This window comes from Doryrhamphus excisus, chromosome 7 (assembly GCF_030265055.1).
Source record: "Doryrhamphus excisus isolate RoL2022-K1 chromosome 7, RoL_Dexc_1.0, whole genome shotgun sequence".
NCBI classification, from domain to species: Eukaryota; Metazoa; Chordata; class Actinopteri; order Syngnathiformes; family Syngnathidae; genus Doryrhamphus; species Doryrhamphus excisus.
In genome coordinates, this window is record NC_080472.1 from 7965313 (window position 1) to 7980132 (window position 14820).

The 14820-nt window shown below is 42.0% G+C and overlaps 1 protein-coding gene across 2 annotated transcripts in view; it reads left to right on the forward strand.

Moving 5' to 3' along the window:
- Positions 1-14820, forward strand: part of gabra3 (gamma-aminobutyric acid type A receptor subunit alpha3) — a 113782-nt gene that overhangs the window by 61408 nt on the left and 37554 nt on the right. For both annotated transcript variants that reach the window (XM_058076970.1, XM_058076969.1), the window contains exons 3-4: positions 547-668; positions 4880-4947. In XM_058076970.1, the coding sequence (XP_057932953.1) occupies positions 547-668; positions 4880-4947 (190 nt within the window). The remainder of the gene's footprint in view (positions 1-546; positions 669-4879; positions 4948-14820) is intronic.

A 14820-nucleotide genomic window follows, 5' to 3' on the forward strand; every position in this document is an offset into this window, starting at 1 on the left:
ACGGAGAAACGAGTGATAGGTGTGGATAAAGAAGACGGAGAAACGAGTGAAAGGTGTGGATAAAGAAGACGGACAAACGAGTGATAGGTGCGGATGAAGAAGACGGAGAAACAAGTGATAGGTGTGGATAAAGAAGACGGAGAAACGAGTGATAGGTGTGGATAAAGAAGCCAGGGAGAAACAAGTGATAGGTGTGGATAAAGAAGACGGAGAAACGAGTGATAGGTGTGGATAAAGAAGCCAGGGAGAAACGAGTGATAGGTGTGGATAAAGAAGACAGGGAGAAACGAGTGACAGGTGTGGATAAAGAAGCAAAGGGAGAAACGAGTGATAGGTGTGGATAGAGTGGACAGGGAAAAACGAGTGACCAGTGTTCCACGAGAGATGAGAACCACATCGTGGCTTTTGTACCGAAGGTTCATGTACAGGTTCTCCAGCACTCGTGGAAAGGCTCTCCCAAATATTTCTGTGTAAAAATACTCGAGTATGCTATAATTTGCCTTGTTGCCTATATTTTGCGTCAAGTTGTTCAATTTCTTTCTGCAGGGCCGTCGTTGGACACAAAGAGCCGCTGCCTGGTGACAGTAAGGACAACATCACCATTTACACCCAAATCTTAGACAGACTGTTGGACGGCTATGACAACAGACTACGTCCTGGGCTAGGAGGTAAGGTACAGTACGTACTCATATGGGTACAGTGCGTTTTAACGACACACAAGTACCAGCTGCTTTGTGTGGTGCAGAGCAGGTATTGGCTATTGGGTGCACGGTCCCGGAGTGAAAGCTTTCAGTCACGGCGGACAAGCACATATGTCGGTAGAAAGCCGTCTAAATGGCGCCATTTCCTCCAAAGCTTCAACAAAGCAAGGCCACATGCTTGAGCAGACTTTTCTCAGTCATCCAGCTGGAATGCGTGCTTCCGCTTGGCTGCTCGCTGCCGAGGCCACAAGCGTTGCTACCGGGCTGCCGACCACCAAGCTGCAGGACCTTGGAGCGCTACCCAGGCAGCAGAGAAATCAGGCGCAATGCATCCACGGCTTGTTTGTCCAAGTCAGAGGATATGGAGGCCGTTCTTGTTGGAATTATGGATGTATCCGTTTAGTGTGACAGGAAGTCATTTGTGTTGCAAATGAATCCTTTTTAAAACGGTTGCAAAATGGAAATGTTATTACTCGAGGTTGATTCCAGACCTAAAGAGTTCGATGAGACATAATTACGTGCAAACATCTCAGATAATCAGACCGCATAGTATAATTTCATTTTCATCAGCATCTATTCACGCTGATGCATTGTTGTAAACAGAAAAAATGGCAAACTCATTCTGCCCCCCGCCGATGCCCGCCATGCAAACCGCTGATGCAGCTCTGCGATAATCACATACTTTGCCAGAACTATTTGTGTCCTCGGGATGATTCATGTGGAAGTGGATCTCACCTCTCACGGGGGTTCTTCGCCACAGGAGCGGAGATTTCACCTGTGGGTGGTCTCTTAGGTCTGGGACGTAGTTAGCGCAAAGTATCTCCTTCACTTTTGGATAAAAGCCTCATCACTCTCTGGTTGTTGTGCTACAGGGGGAAGCTATTTGTCTCACCAAGAGCCCAAAAGCCTGCTTCACACATCCCCCCCAAAGGAGCTGATTCAACCCACAAAGAGAGGAAGACAGATTTCGGCCTCTCTCGACTCTCGCATGGTGTCCTACTTAATGTTTTAAAATCAAGGCGTGTTTTTCTTCGGAATTAATACCGCGCTTCTTAATTGAATTGCTGCGCGGTGATGGTTTTCATCATGTGCAACGATACGCGTAATTATTCCAAAATATGAGGAAAAAACACATTGGAGAGTCATAAAAGATGATCACATTTAATGTGGTTATGATATGTCTATAAGAGTGTGTAATGGCAATTAATTGTCCTCGTTATGGAAGAGCCACAGAGGGCCATACGTTCCGTGCTAAGCTCCTCCTTGCTGAGCAGCAAATGTTTCAGGATGGATGCTAATGCTTGACTGGACAAAACAAGTTTGAGTCAGTAATCCCGACTAACACAGTCGTCCCTCGTTTGTAGTGCTTAATTGGTTCCAGACCCGACTGCGTTAAATGAACTTCCACTATACATATTCCGAGTTCCAGCATAGAAAACCTGCTCATGACTTTCTAAATATCGTTTTTAGCCCTGCAGACATGAAATAACACCCCGATAGTCATGCCGGTAGTAGACTCCTGTTGTGCATTGTTTCCACCACATTGCAACTCTTATGCTGCAGGAACTTGTAGCTGATGAGCTAACCAGTTATCCTCAAAAGTATTTCTTCTAAACGTCAATGAAAAGTGTATTTTGGGGGAAATTTCTTCATCCACAATTTGTATGTGAGACATGGACACTAGGGGTGTGAATCACAGCACTGAGGACGATTCGATGCACTGCCGGCGATATGATACTTTAACGATACATGGAATTTTCTGGCGATACGATTCACCCTCGTCACGATATGATGCGATACGATGTGATAATCAATTAGTTCAAATCAATGCAATCCGATATGATATGGTGCAATTTCTTGCGATATGATGCAATTCAACATGAAGCAAATAAGCAACGGGAAAAAATGGAATTCCGTATGGCCCTACAAAAAGGATTTGGCTTTATTCCTTCTAGGCACTTGGCAGTAAATTCAACTAAAGTGCTGTTTGTCTTTTTTACTATGCACCACTTCTTCATCATTCTTTTTGTCATCTTAAAACAGCAACAACTTTTCAAAAACAACTTTCCTCCCACTTTCACATGGGCTATGCAATTCCAATAGCAGTGGTTCAGTGGTGGAGTCAAACAATTCAACAATAATTACTGCTGTAAAAAATACAGTACAGCAACAACAAAGTTAAAGTGACACTTTCAACAGTGCAATCAATGTTTGTTTATATTCCTGTCTGCAAAACATACTGCTAATATGAATGAGCTAGCAGCTAGGCTAATACAGTAGTGAGGAGCAGAAAGTGGAAAACAACTTCTACCCTTTTTAAATTGTTTCCAAATTCAGGAAGAAGCCAACTGCTCTGCTGTTCTAATGTCACCTACTGTGCTGAACACTCAGATGGGGGGGGGCACTTGTTGCAGGGACGGACAAATAGCTCCTGGACAATTTGGAGAGCAGCGGAAGATCCACTTGTTCTGACCTGATTTGCTTGGTTCTTCCCCGGTGTCCGACGAGGAACTAGACGGGGAGGGGGCGGTAGACTTGTCTGTGTTGTGGTGTCCCCTTTTTAAGAGGGTCTGCATGTTTGTCGTGCTGCCGTTGTACGACTTCTTAACACGGCATTCTTTGCAAATGACGGACGTTTTGTTGAGCTTTCCGTCGCTCTTTCCGAATCTGTAGTGTTTCCAAACATACCATTTAAACGTTGTGGGGGGGTTAAATATAAATATAAGTTCCTCGCTGCTGCTTGCTACGAACGTCCATGCTGTTTTACTAGTAGTTGGATGTGCCTCACGGCTTCCGTCCGTATTCAATACAAAACACCAAATAATGATGGTGCATTCAATGCACCTGGGGAACAGCATATCGGGTGAAGTTGAACATAAAATGGCGCTTGCGTCATATTTTACCGATACCCACAAACGCATCACAATGAATCTAGATTTCACCCGTCAATTGCATCCATACCCAGTGAATGAGCTGATGCACTTGATGTATTGATTAATATTGATTATTTTCCACACGCTTAATGGACTTATTCCTACTCTTCTGTGTGTTCTAAAGATTTAAAAACAGACAAAAAGAGGCAGCTAAAAATGCGTATCATGGGATGCACCTATTCTGTCTAGAAAGCCTTCTGAAAACCTCCAAAAAGCATCATGTGACCTACCTTATAACCAAGCCACAGCTACATTACATTATTGTTATTGTTTTGACCATTGTTACGCCCAAGAACTACGTTAATAGCGTAGTGGCACCTCGCAACACCACAACGGATATCTACTAGCTGGCTAGCGACTAGCTTCACCACACACTCGCTCACAATACCTCAGGTCACCACTGAATGGTAAACGCTACATACTGCTGTCAACACTGCTGCTGCTGTTTTTGAGTTTGGATAATTTAACACTAATGCTAATTTCGTGGTTGTGGCGCACCCCACGCAGTGGTAATTCCATCCAGTGCACAATTTGGTAATTCGGTAGGCTGGACTGCGCCGAGATGGGCGTGGCGGCGCACCAGGGGAAGTGTCCACATTTTCAGCCTGGCGCAGTGAAAATATGGGGACAAAACAGCGCTCCAAAAGTACCTGAAAGATTGCCAGCTCCGACTTGGACTGGCAGACGAAGCACACCATGCGCAACAACACATGTAGGTTTTTCAGTGTAATAAACAATCACAGTGAGAGTGATGCCACTCGCAAAAATTGCAAAGTGCGCTGGCCACACCCCATTGGCGTGGTGTAGATGAAGTGCATTTCAGGTGCGCAGCATATAATTCATTAAAAAAGTCCACTTTTCCTTCAACAATAAGAATTGTTCCTGTTATCTGTGAGTACATGATTATTCCTCCAACCCTGACTACCGATAGAAGAGTTTATGCTAAGAGTCCACTGGGCCGGCGCCACGCCAATGCAATTGGCCAAGAAGGTGCCTAGTGGCGTGCAGTGGCTCAAACTGCCTCCCAACTGGCTCAGGCAGGAATTGACTTTGGCGTGAAAACTGTCCTTTCTCACATCCAGCTTGAATACGGCAGGAAGGATCCAGACCTGCAGCAAACTAAACAGCCTGTTGATGATGGCGTAGCGGTGTGAATGCTTGTTATCGTTAAAAGCGAGCTTCCGCTAGAAAATGGACTGACTGAAGCTGTGCTCTGTGTGACATGTTCTAATCTTTTCTTTACAGAGAGCGTGACGGAAGTGAAGACAAACATTTATGTGACAAGTTTTGGTCCAGTGTCAGATACAGATATGGTGAGTATTCTTCTGCTGTTTGTGGTTTTTGTGATGAATCCGTCTATGAAAACGGACCAATGCATTGTTCCAAACAGCCAAAAATGTAAACACTTTTGGTGTCCAACAATTTAGTCTTACATGCAGAAAAATATTGGAAATGAATGAATAAATGAATTTGGACTGAAATAGAGTGATGAACATTCAACGTCACGTTTTCGTTGATGAAGACGGCCAATAGGCAACGGCAAAGGACGAGGACAGGCGATACAAGAGATACACAGACGAGGCCACGACACATGGCTATGAGTCATTTCTCACCTTCTTTATTGTGAGTTATTTTGAAATCCGTGATCAATAAAAAAGCGAGAGAGCGATAATCAAACCGCAACATTTCGTGGGATGACTTCCTTGTCCCATTTATGAATTGAATAAGTGAAAAAGGTGTGTATGTAGTATGAAGTCTGTCCTTCTCAAGCAAAGGTTCTGATACTTTGTTGGAAAGTAAAATCACCTTCTGGTGAACTTTTGGTGATTTACAATCCTCCATCTTGGCAGTCAAATTCATATTCAACAATCAATCAATTCAACAATCCTCCTCTCTATGGAAAGGCAACAGCATCCACGTATACATGGACCCAAATATTCCAATTGCATCCGGTTTATTTGCTCAAACAGAAAGAATGTAACCTTTGTATACACCTCGTTTCGAAAGAAAACTGCCAATCTGAATGAATATATAATCGGATTCCCAGGGGTGGAATATTATTTTCCCCAATCCGATTGAAGTATCTTGTACCCGCTCAAACGGAAAGTTGTCAGGGTGCGTTCTTCTTCGTGGTGTTTTTCTTCTTCTGTTGTTTATTGGCGGTTGGCAAGCAGCTTTCATGTGCATTAGCGCCATCTGTGGAACAGAATCTAAACCCTTCTATACGCCATTCAAGTCCACTTTTATTCATTCATTCATTCATTTTCTACCGCTTTTCCTCACAAGGGTCGCGGGGGTGCTGGAGCCTATCCCAGCTGTCCACTTTTATTAAAAAAGAAAATATATATCTATATAAAACATGTCCTGAGTTTAATTATAAAATATTAGCTAGATTGAATTTTATCTTTTAATGTTTAGATTTATCCCGGGTGCGTTCTTTCAGCGCAGAATAGATAAATGGATGGATGGATGGATGGATGGATGGGTGGATAGATAGAGAAAAACTCCTCACTTAAACATGGCTACTGACAAGCACCTTCCTTTGGAAAACCGAGGTTCCACTGTACTGTCCCCAATCCAGTCCAGGAACGTGTCCAAGGTTTGTATAGAAGTACATAAAAAAAAGAATCTTTTACGACCACTACTAATGTGATTTGCAGTCGATGGCCTTGCAGATGTCAGCGATAGGCTCACCGCCCAATAAACACTCATTTATTTGAGAGTGAAAAATCTACATGGTCCGCCCAAACTCTGCATTAGTGACATTCCGTGAGGCATTTAATAGCCCTTGGATGAGTGCCTTTAAACAGCAGGCGCAGGAGATGGTTCAGTCTTTGTCTCGGGATCTTATGTAGCTTTTGACACATTTGATCATGCAGCTCTAATTGACCGCCTTGGGCTAAGGAAGTTTTTCCAGTTCAGCTCGGAGCTGTCTCGACATCTTGTAGGATGTAGTAAGATTAGCGGGCTTTGGAGTTCTTTGGTCTTGTTTCGCTCTCTAACAAGAAAGTGCTGCGGTGTAGTTCAGGGCTGTCAAAGGCAAACTTCACACAAATCCGCAAGGATCTCTTCAAATAGATATATCACTGACAATAATTAGGGTGGCTGAGGTTTTTAGAAAGTATTCCCCTTTCTTTCATTAAAGGGGTACTTGCAGGAGATTATGTAAAAGTCTGTCCTCACTATCGTCAGGCTGTCAGGCAACGTGGCAAACACTTGATGAACTCATCACGAATAATTGTTATCAAATTCATGTACGGAGTCCAATCCCTGGTTGTGCATGACTGATAGCAGGGGTTGACAGGGTTGACTTCGGCTCCATCGTCTTTTCTTAAACCATTTCCATTTCTAGTGTATCAGTAATGTTTGACAGCAAATGATTACTGGACGTGATACATGAAGTGTATGTTTAACACACCCATACTACTCAGGTTATGTACACAACGACCAAGGAATGATGTGTAATGATTAGGTATGTCTGATAATCATCGGTCCGAAAATCGGTTGATATCAGTGTCAGATTTTTACCCAATTATGAAAACTGATATTTGAAAAATGCTATATACAACACATATGTGTTCATTCTACCACAGGAGATATGTCATGTTACACATATCGGTATTGATATCAGTATTGCAATTTGAGAGTTGGACAATATCGGCATATCGGTATTCGGCAAAAAAGCCAATATCGGACATCCCGACAGTGTGGGCACCCCTGACCTATAGATTCTTTTTCCATTCTTTTACAGAACATACTGGATGTGCATGCATAATATTAAGACAAAAAATCCTTTACGAGACCATTCATGCTCATCCGCTCACAGCCTGAGGACATCGGGGTCATGAGAATATGTTAGTTCTCTTATCACAATAGAGAGTACTTTATCTTTTTCAGCAGATATCACCTCTGGGGTTTTCTGGCCTGACTTTGTAGTCCCTCTCTTGTATTGTCTTGTTTTGAAACACCATGAATCAATGGTCCGATACGAGGGCGTACAGATGGCATGTGGGGGACTTAAGAGGAGTGTGGTTGGGTGAATACGGGCCACCGTCCGATCCCCCCAGGACTGCACAGGCGTGTTGTTTAGATTGGTGCAGCCTGATGCTGCGTGGGCTTTTCCACAAAAATGGAATTTTAGCTTCTAGCCAAGAGAAGCAAGTCTCATGGGGTCTTGCGGAGAGAGCAAGGATTAACAGATCCCAAAAGGTTGTCAGGAAAGGGGTGATCTTTTTTTCAAACATTTTCCAAACTCTTGGCCTTTTTCCATCACTGTGCAAAATAGAATGTTGTAGAAATCATATTTTGAAGGAGGCTTCTGCATATACTGTATGTGCCTGTGGCTTATTCATTAAATGTTATTATTATTACACATATGCAGTAGATTCATTCTATGAGCTCATTCTTAATACAGGGGTGTCCAAAGTGTGGCCTGGGGGCCATTATAAAAAAACAAACACAAAAAAAAACATCAAAAATAAAAAAATCAGCAATAATTTATAGTTAAAGTTATAATCTAATGAGAAAAGTCATATTTTTGTGTTGTGATATTACAAGGAAACAAAAACACCAAAAGTTACAAATGTAACAGTTACTGATTGTAAAAGTACCAGATGGAGGGGTAGGATTTAATAAGCTTTGCTTCTTCCTACTCCTTTCGGACTGAATGTGGAACTGTGAACTGATTATGTGATGCATTCAATTGTAATCTGATGTTCAAATGAAATAAAACCATTACCATTACCAAAGTTAATGGAAGGCAGTTTTTAACGTCCACTAGCAAGCAGGACAGTGCCCCCAGCCGGCTGTAAAGAGGCCCGATGTGTCCTGTATGCGTTTGCCAATTACCACGTATCGCAGGGGTCAAATTACCCCCCCTTTGTGGGTGAAATGATCCACCAAATACTATAATTATCGTACGTCTGGCAATGCTGTTCCAACTCCACAGTTTGCATATGAAAGAAGAACAGCCACAACCCAAATGCACTTTTACAGTGAGAATGTTGGAATGTAAAAGCAACATTTACACAATAGTACGCTGCATGCTCAGCTTTGGGGTTACAACCTGAAATGGTATTACCCCAGTGACATGCCATTGTAGCCCTGAAGGTCCAACAATGTACCTTGAAAGTATTTATGCATCAATTTCCAGACGAGGCTCGGGCCATCATTTCTAATGGGCTTGCACCGTCTGCATTGTCACTTGTGGGCTGGATGTTTCAATATCATCATCATTGTTGCTCACCCAAGACTCGGCGCGGCCTCAGGCAATGCTGTTTGCATTCTCCGTGAGCACATAAACACTACATCAAGGCATCAAGCATTCTGTTTCAACACTCCAGTCTCACCTCCAAAGGTTCACAGTGAAAAAGTGTCATTTTGCACTGTGATCAAAAAACATGACGTTATTATGTAGTACAGCGTCTCTATTGAATGAATACAATGGTTACATTGCAGTACTACATTGCAGTAGTACATGCCAAGCTGAGCTGAAATGTTGAAATATCCCGGAAATGTGTTGAAATCTATTCACGGACTGAGGATGGAACCAGCAACCATCAGGTTGGGAGCCAAGCACTCGACCTGAGCCACGCACGGAATATTAATAAAGCAGACAAAAAGGGAAGACTTTGAAATGTTGGAATGTAAAAATGGAGATTGATTGTCGGAATGTATAAATATGTTGAAGCTATGACCAATCTTCCACCTCAGCCATGTCGTCCTGCGGATTAAGCAGAATTCCACAATGAAATTGTCCGTTCATTTTCCTATTGGAAAAATGTCACGGAAGCATTGAATTATGGGAAATTGTTTAGCTTTGAATGAGCTGAAGTGGTTGAAGATGTGGCAGTAGCGAAATCTGACATGTTGGGATGTAAAAATGGAAATGTGAAATTACGTGAGGACTAGTTAAACATTTTGATGCTGGAATGGTTGGAAGCCGCTGAGTAGCAGGACTAGCTAGCGGACAAAAAAGACGGTGAAACAAATTGAATGGTTATACGAGGATCGAACCAGCAACCATCAGGTTGGGAGCCGACTGATCTACCACCTGAGCCATGTCGCCCTGCAGAACACATGAATGTTGTTGAAAATAGATTTCATTTGTCCAGTTATTGTTAGCAGAATAAAAACAGTGGAATTTGAAATGTTGGATGTAATGTAGGATCAAACCAGCAACTGTCGGGTTGGCACAATAACCGCTGTGCCACCCGAACCGTGTCCCCCAGTAGGATCGGTAAAAAAAAAAAAAGCCACAATAACGGAAAATGGGAAATTATATTCCACCAAAATAAAATTGCCCATTCATTGTCAACAGACAAAATGTGATATGAAATAACTGTAAATATGGAATATATCGCCAAGTCCTGATAGATAGATAGCCAAATTGTTTTCAATTTGCTGAACATTTTGATGCTGGATTGGTTTGAAGCAGTTGAGGAAAAATGCATTCACACCACATCGAGAAAAACAGGCCATAGCGGGCCAGACTAACTAAGTAGGTCTAGACTCTGAACTTGAATAACGAGCACTATAAATTGCTGAAATTGGTACCAAGTTCCAAAAGGGAGTCAAGCGCTTAGGGGCGGGTGTTGTGCCACTTCAAATCCTAACAAAGGAGGCGCTCTTGAACGCATGATGACTTATTTGGTAATGGTAATGGTTTAATTTCATTTGAACATGCATCAGATTACAATTGAGTGCATCCCATAATCAGTTCACAGTTCCACATGTCCAAAAGGAGTAGGAAGAAGCAAAGCTCATTAAATCCTACCCCTCCATCTGGTACTTTTACAATCAGTAACTGTTACAATTGTTCACTTCCTGCTTTCCACAATACAGTTTTTTTTTGTTTGTTTTTGGGGTTTTTTAATAATGTAACTCGTACCGAAGTAGGAGGTGATATGAGCATCCAATGCCATAATGGGTACCATAGTAAGTGTCAATATAGTGATATACGTATATAGCACATCATGACTGGTTCAAGACTCTTGATGTATTTTGTACATTTTTCACTTGATTCATGATTTCATCTGAAGTGTAAACACAATGACTGTGCTCGCAAGCGATAAAAAGTCAAATGGGGATGGGGTCAACGTTTGTTTTCAAAGTCGGCTCCGGAAATGAAATCGTTAGGCTCCGATACTCAGACTTAAATGTCAACGAGGAAAGGACTCAAAAATGTTGTTTTTAAGAGCTGCTGTGCCACTTTGGAAAAAAAGGCATTTTCTCCTGGAATGCAAGCTGGCTGGGATATCTGTTGTTCACATTCCTGTCAGCGTTTCCATTTCTTCAGCCGACCGCAATCTTTACTCCTGAGGAACAACAGCATCCCGGTTTCATGACAACCGATCCTGCACTTCTTTCCGCGGCGGCACCTTCAGGAATAATCAGTGTTGTTTTAGATACTGTCTAAACCTTCCTGTGAGTGAAAATGTCAACTTGCTAATGCCAATATGATTCATCCTCAAGCGGGCTACGACTGTATTAAATGGGAAAAGCTCCCTCCCTCCCTAAAGCCACACCATTCGGGCATCAAACGCTTGGAGAAATTGTTGAAAATGAGCTGTTCCTCAAACAAATAACCGCGTATATCCGAGGGATCTATTTCTTTGACATGCACTGTATCGCCACTGGTGCAATTACGCATCTCTGGAAGCGCAACTGTCCCAGAAATGTCTTCACCGGAACCCCAGCACACCACACCTCCCTCTCCTCTTTCAGAAATGCAACCGCATTCAACATTGAGTAAATAACAAGTACTGTTGTTGCAAGTCGGGGTGTGGACGACATCTCTGCACTGCGACAGACCAAGACCGAGAATGTAGGTTACGATCTTGACACTGATCTCCACTAAGTAGGTGGGGGGTGGGGGACGTTCTTACTTCGAGGACATTCATTCACAAGGATGTTTGTTCCAGAAAAGGGCCCGTTCCATTTTGGTGAGGATTGTTGGATATTATACAATAGCTGTCACTCTAATGACTTCTCACGTTTGCACCATGGTATCTTAAATGAGTGGAGTAAAAATGGAGTAAGTACTGTTTTTATTGTGTCAAGGCTAAAAGTGATTAGATTCAGAGGGATGTTGCTACTCTGCTGTTCTATTAAGGAGTTGCCAAGGACATGCAACAACAACAACTCACCAGGTGAACCAAACAGGTGAACGTCCATCACCATTCATTCATTCATTCATTTTCTACCGCTTATCCTCACGAGGGTCGCGGGGGGTGCTGGAGCCTATTCCAGCTGTCTTCGGGCGAGAGGCGAACCGTGGACTGGTGGCCAGCCAATCACAGGGCACATATAGACAAACAACCATTCACACTCACATTCATACCTATGGAAAATTTGGAGTGGCCAATTAACCTAGCATGTTTTTGGAATGTGGGAGGAAACCGGAGTACCCGGAGAAAACCCACGCATGGAGAACATGCAAACTCCACACAGAGATGGCCGAGGGTGGGATTGAACTCAGGTCTCCTAGCTGTGAGGTCTGCACGCTAACCACTCGACTGCAGCCCCGTCTATCACCAACTAATAATTATTTTCTTCGACAATTCATGTGAAGCTAGTTGTTTCGATGAGTAACAGTAATGGGTGAGGCCCTAGACCAGGGGTGGGCAAACTATGGCCCTGGGACACATGCGGCCCACCAAGTGTTTGAATCCAGTTGCTTTCTAAGTATTTCAACTTTGAACATACAAACTTACTTAAATTACATAGTTTGATGTGGGGGCTGCATGGTGGACGAGTGGTTAGTGTGCAGGCCTAAGAGACCCAAGTTCAATTCCACCCTCGGCCATCTCTGTGTGGAGTTTGCATGTTCTCCCCGTGCATGCGTGGGTTTTCTCCGGGTACTCCGGTTTCCTCCCACATTCCAAAAACATGCTAGGTTAATTGGCCACTCCAAATTGTCCATAGGTGTGAGTGTGAATGGTTGTTTGTCTATATGTGCCCTGTGATTGGCTGGCCACCAGTCCAGGGTGTACCCCGCCTCTCGCCCGAAGACAGCTGGGAAAAAAGACTTTGGAAAAAAAGGCATTTTCTCCTGGAATGCAAGCTGGCTGGGATATCTGTTGTTCACATTCCTGTCAGCGTTTCCATTTCTTCAGCCGACCGCAATCTTTACTCCTGAGGAACAACAGCATCAAAAACATGCTAGGTTAATTGGCCACTCCAAATTGTCCATAGGTGTGAGTGTGAATGGTTGTTTGTCTATATGTTTGTCTATATGCCTCTCGCCCGAAGACAGCTGGGATAGGCTCCAGCCCTCGTGAGGATAAGCGGTAGAAAATGAATGAGTTTGATGTGGTCTGATGTTTAAAGTGTTAAAAGGGACATGAGAAAATAAAGTTGATAGTATAACACTTTTACAGATAAAATTAGACAAATAATTCAAGGAAAATTATAAGCATAAAATAGTGTGTGTGTGTGTGTGTGTGTTAAATATATGTTCTGGCCCCCCCGGACTATTTTGTTATCTCAATGCGGCCCACTAGCCAAAATATTTGCCCATCCCTGCCCTAGACGCATCAAAAGCAAACACAAACAACAACATATGGGAGAAAGGGCAAAAATGTCCAAAAAACAAGGATAATAAATAGGTCTGCTTTCTGACTATGGAAATGTAAACACAGTCACATCTGAGTGGGCTGAAATCAGAGGATATTTTACATTTTGAAATGAAAAAAACATGAATGGAATACTTTTATCACCAATAGTTGATGATGCAATACATCCTTGGACAATTTTTCCAAGTATCTTTTATTTTTATGGCTACAGAATCCTCAACAAACAATGCTTGTGGTTAAAGAAGACGCAGTTGCAGATGCCATTGCTATCAAGACACTATGCCAAGGCACTCGTATTTTATTATCACTACTACGCATGCGCGGCTAACCTAAGCTAACCAGTCGGTTCACACTGGCCGTTGCGTACGCGAGCTCATGTTCGGTGAAGAGTGTTTGCAGACTCGCTTGAGAGTGCTGGTAATGGTAATGGTTTAATTTCATTTGAACATGCATCAGATTATAATTGACTGCATCCCATAATCAGTTCATAGTTCCACATGTAGTTCCACAGTAGGAAGAAGCAAAGGTTATTACATTTACATTTTATTACATTTGTTCACTTCCTGCTTTCCTAATATAATTTAAGTTTTGTTTTTTTTTGTTAATTTTAATTTTAATTTTAATTTTAATTTTAATTTTAATTTTAATTTTAATTTTAATTTTAATTTTAATTTTAATTTTAATTTTAATTTTAATTTTAATTTTAATTTTAATTTTAATTTTTGTACTGAAGTAGGAGGTGATATGAGCATCCAATGACATAATGGGTACCATAGTAAGTGTCAATATATTGATATATATATATCTATATTGGCTCATCGTTGTGCATTGTTTGAGGTCCTTACTCAATCCATTCCATAGTTTGATTCCACATACTGAAATGCTATGGCTAGCATAACGTAGTCCTAGCATAGAAGTGTTTCAAATGTACTTCTTCCCTGAGATCATATTTCTCCTCTCTTGTAGAGAAGTTGGATGACATTTTTAGCTAATTGCTTATTTTTAGCCTTTAGCTGTTTGAAGATGAACTATATCAGCAAGTTGAAGTATTTGTGATTTTAGAAATAAGGAGTTAGTATGTTCTCTGTAGGCGGCATTATGAATTATCCTTACTGACCTTTTTTGCAGTACATTTAGCGAGTGAAGATTGCTTTTATAGTTATTAGCCCATATTTCCACACAATAAGTAAGATATGGTAGAACCAGAGAGCAATAGTGTTAGTGGTTAGTGTTTGTGAGTATTTCATTCACAGTATGTCAATATTGGTGACATTGTTTTTATTGCTAAATTCCATTCAATTATCAGGCCTTATGCTGGGTGTCAACGTAAATATACTGGCTTCTACGACCTTTTGTCTGATTTGCAAGTCAACATTCCCAATGGTTAATATTCTAATTTAGGTAATGCAATTGTAAAGCTAACATCATGACTAAGTAGGATTGACTGAGGCGGTAATTAGAGCCCAATAAAGCAGGTTGTGTTTACTTGGATGCAAATGAATGACAAGTCTTAGGGCTGGGAAGTTATGGACATTGTCCTTCATTTCTTTACTGACATCTGATTACATTTATGGAACAAAGTGCGCCCTGGTAAAGCGCCAGGATGTGTTG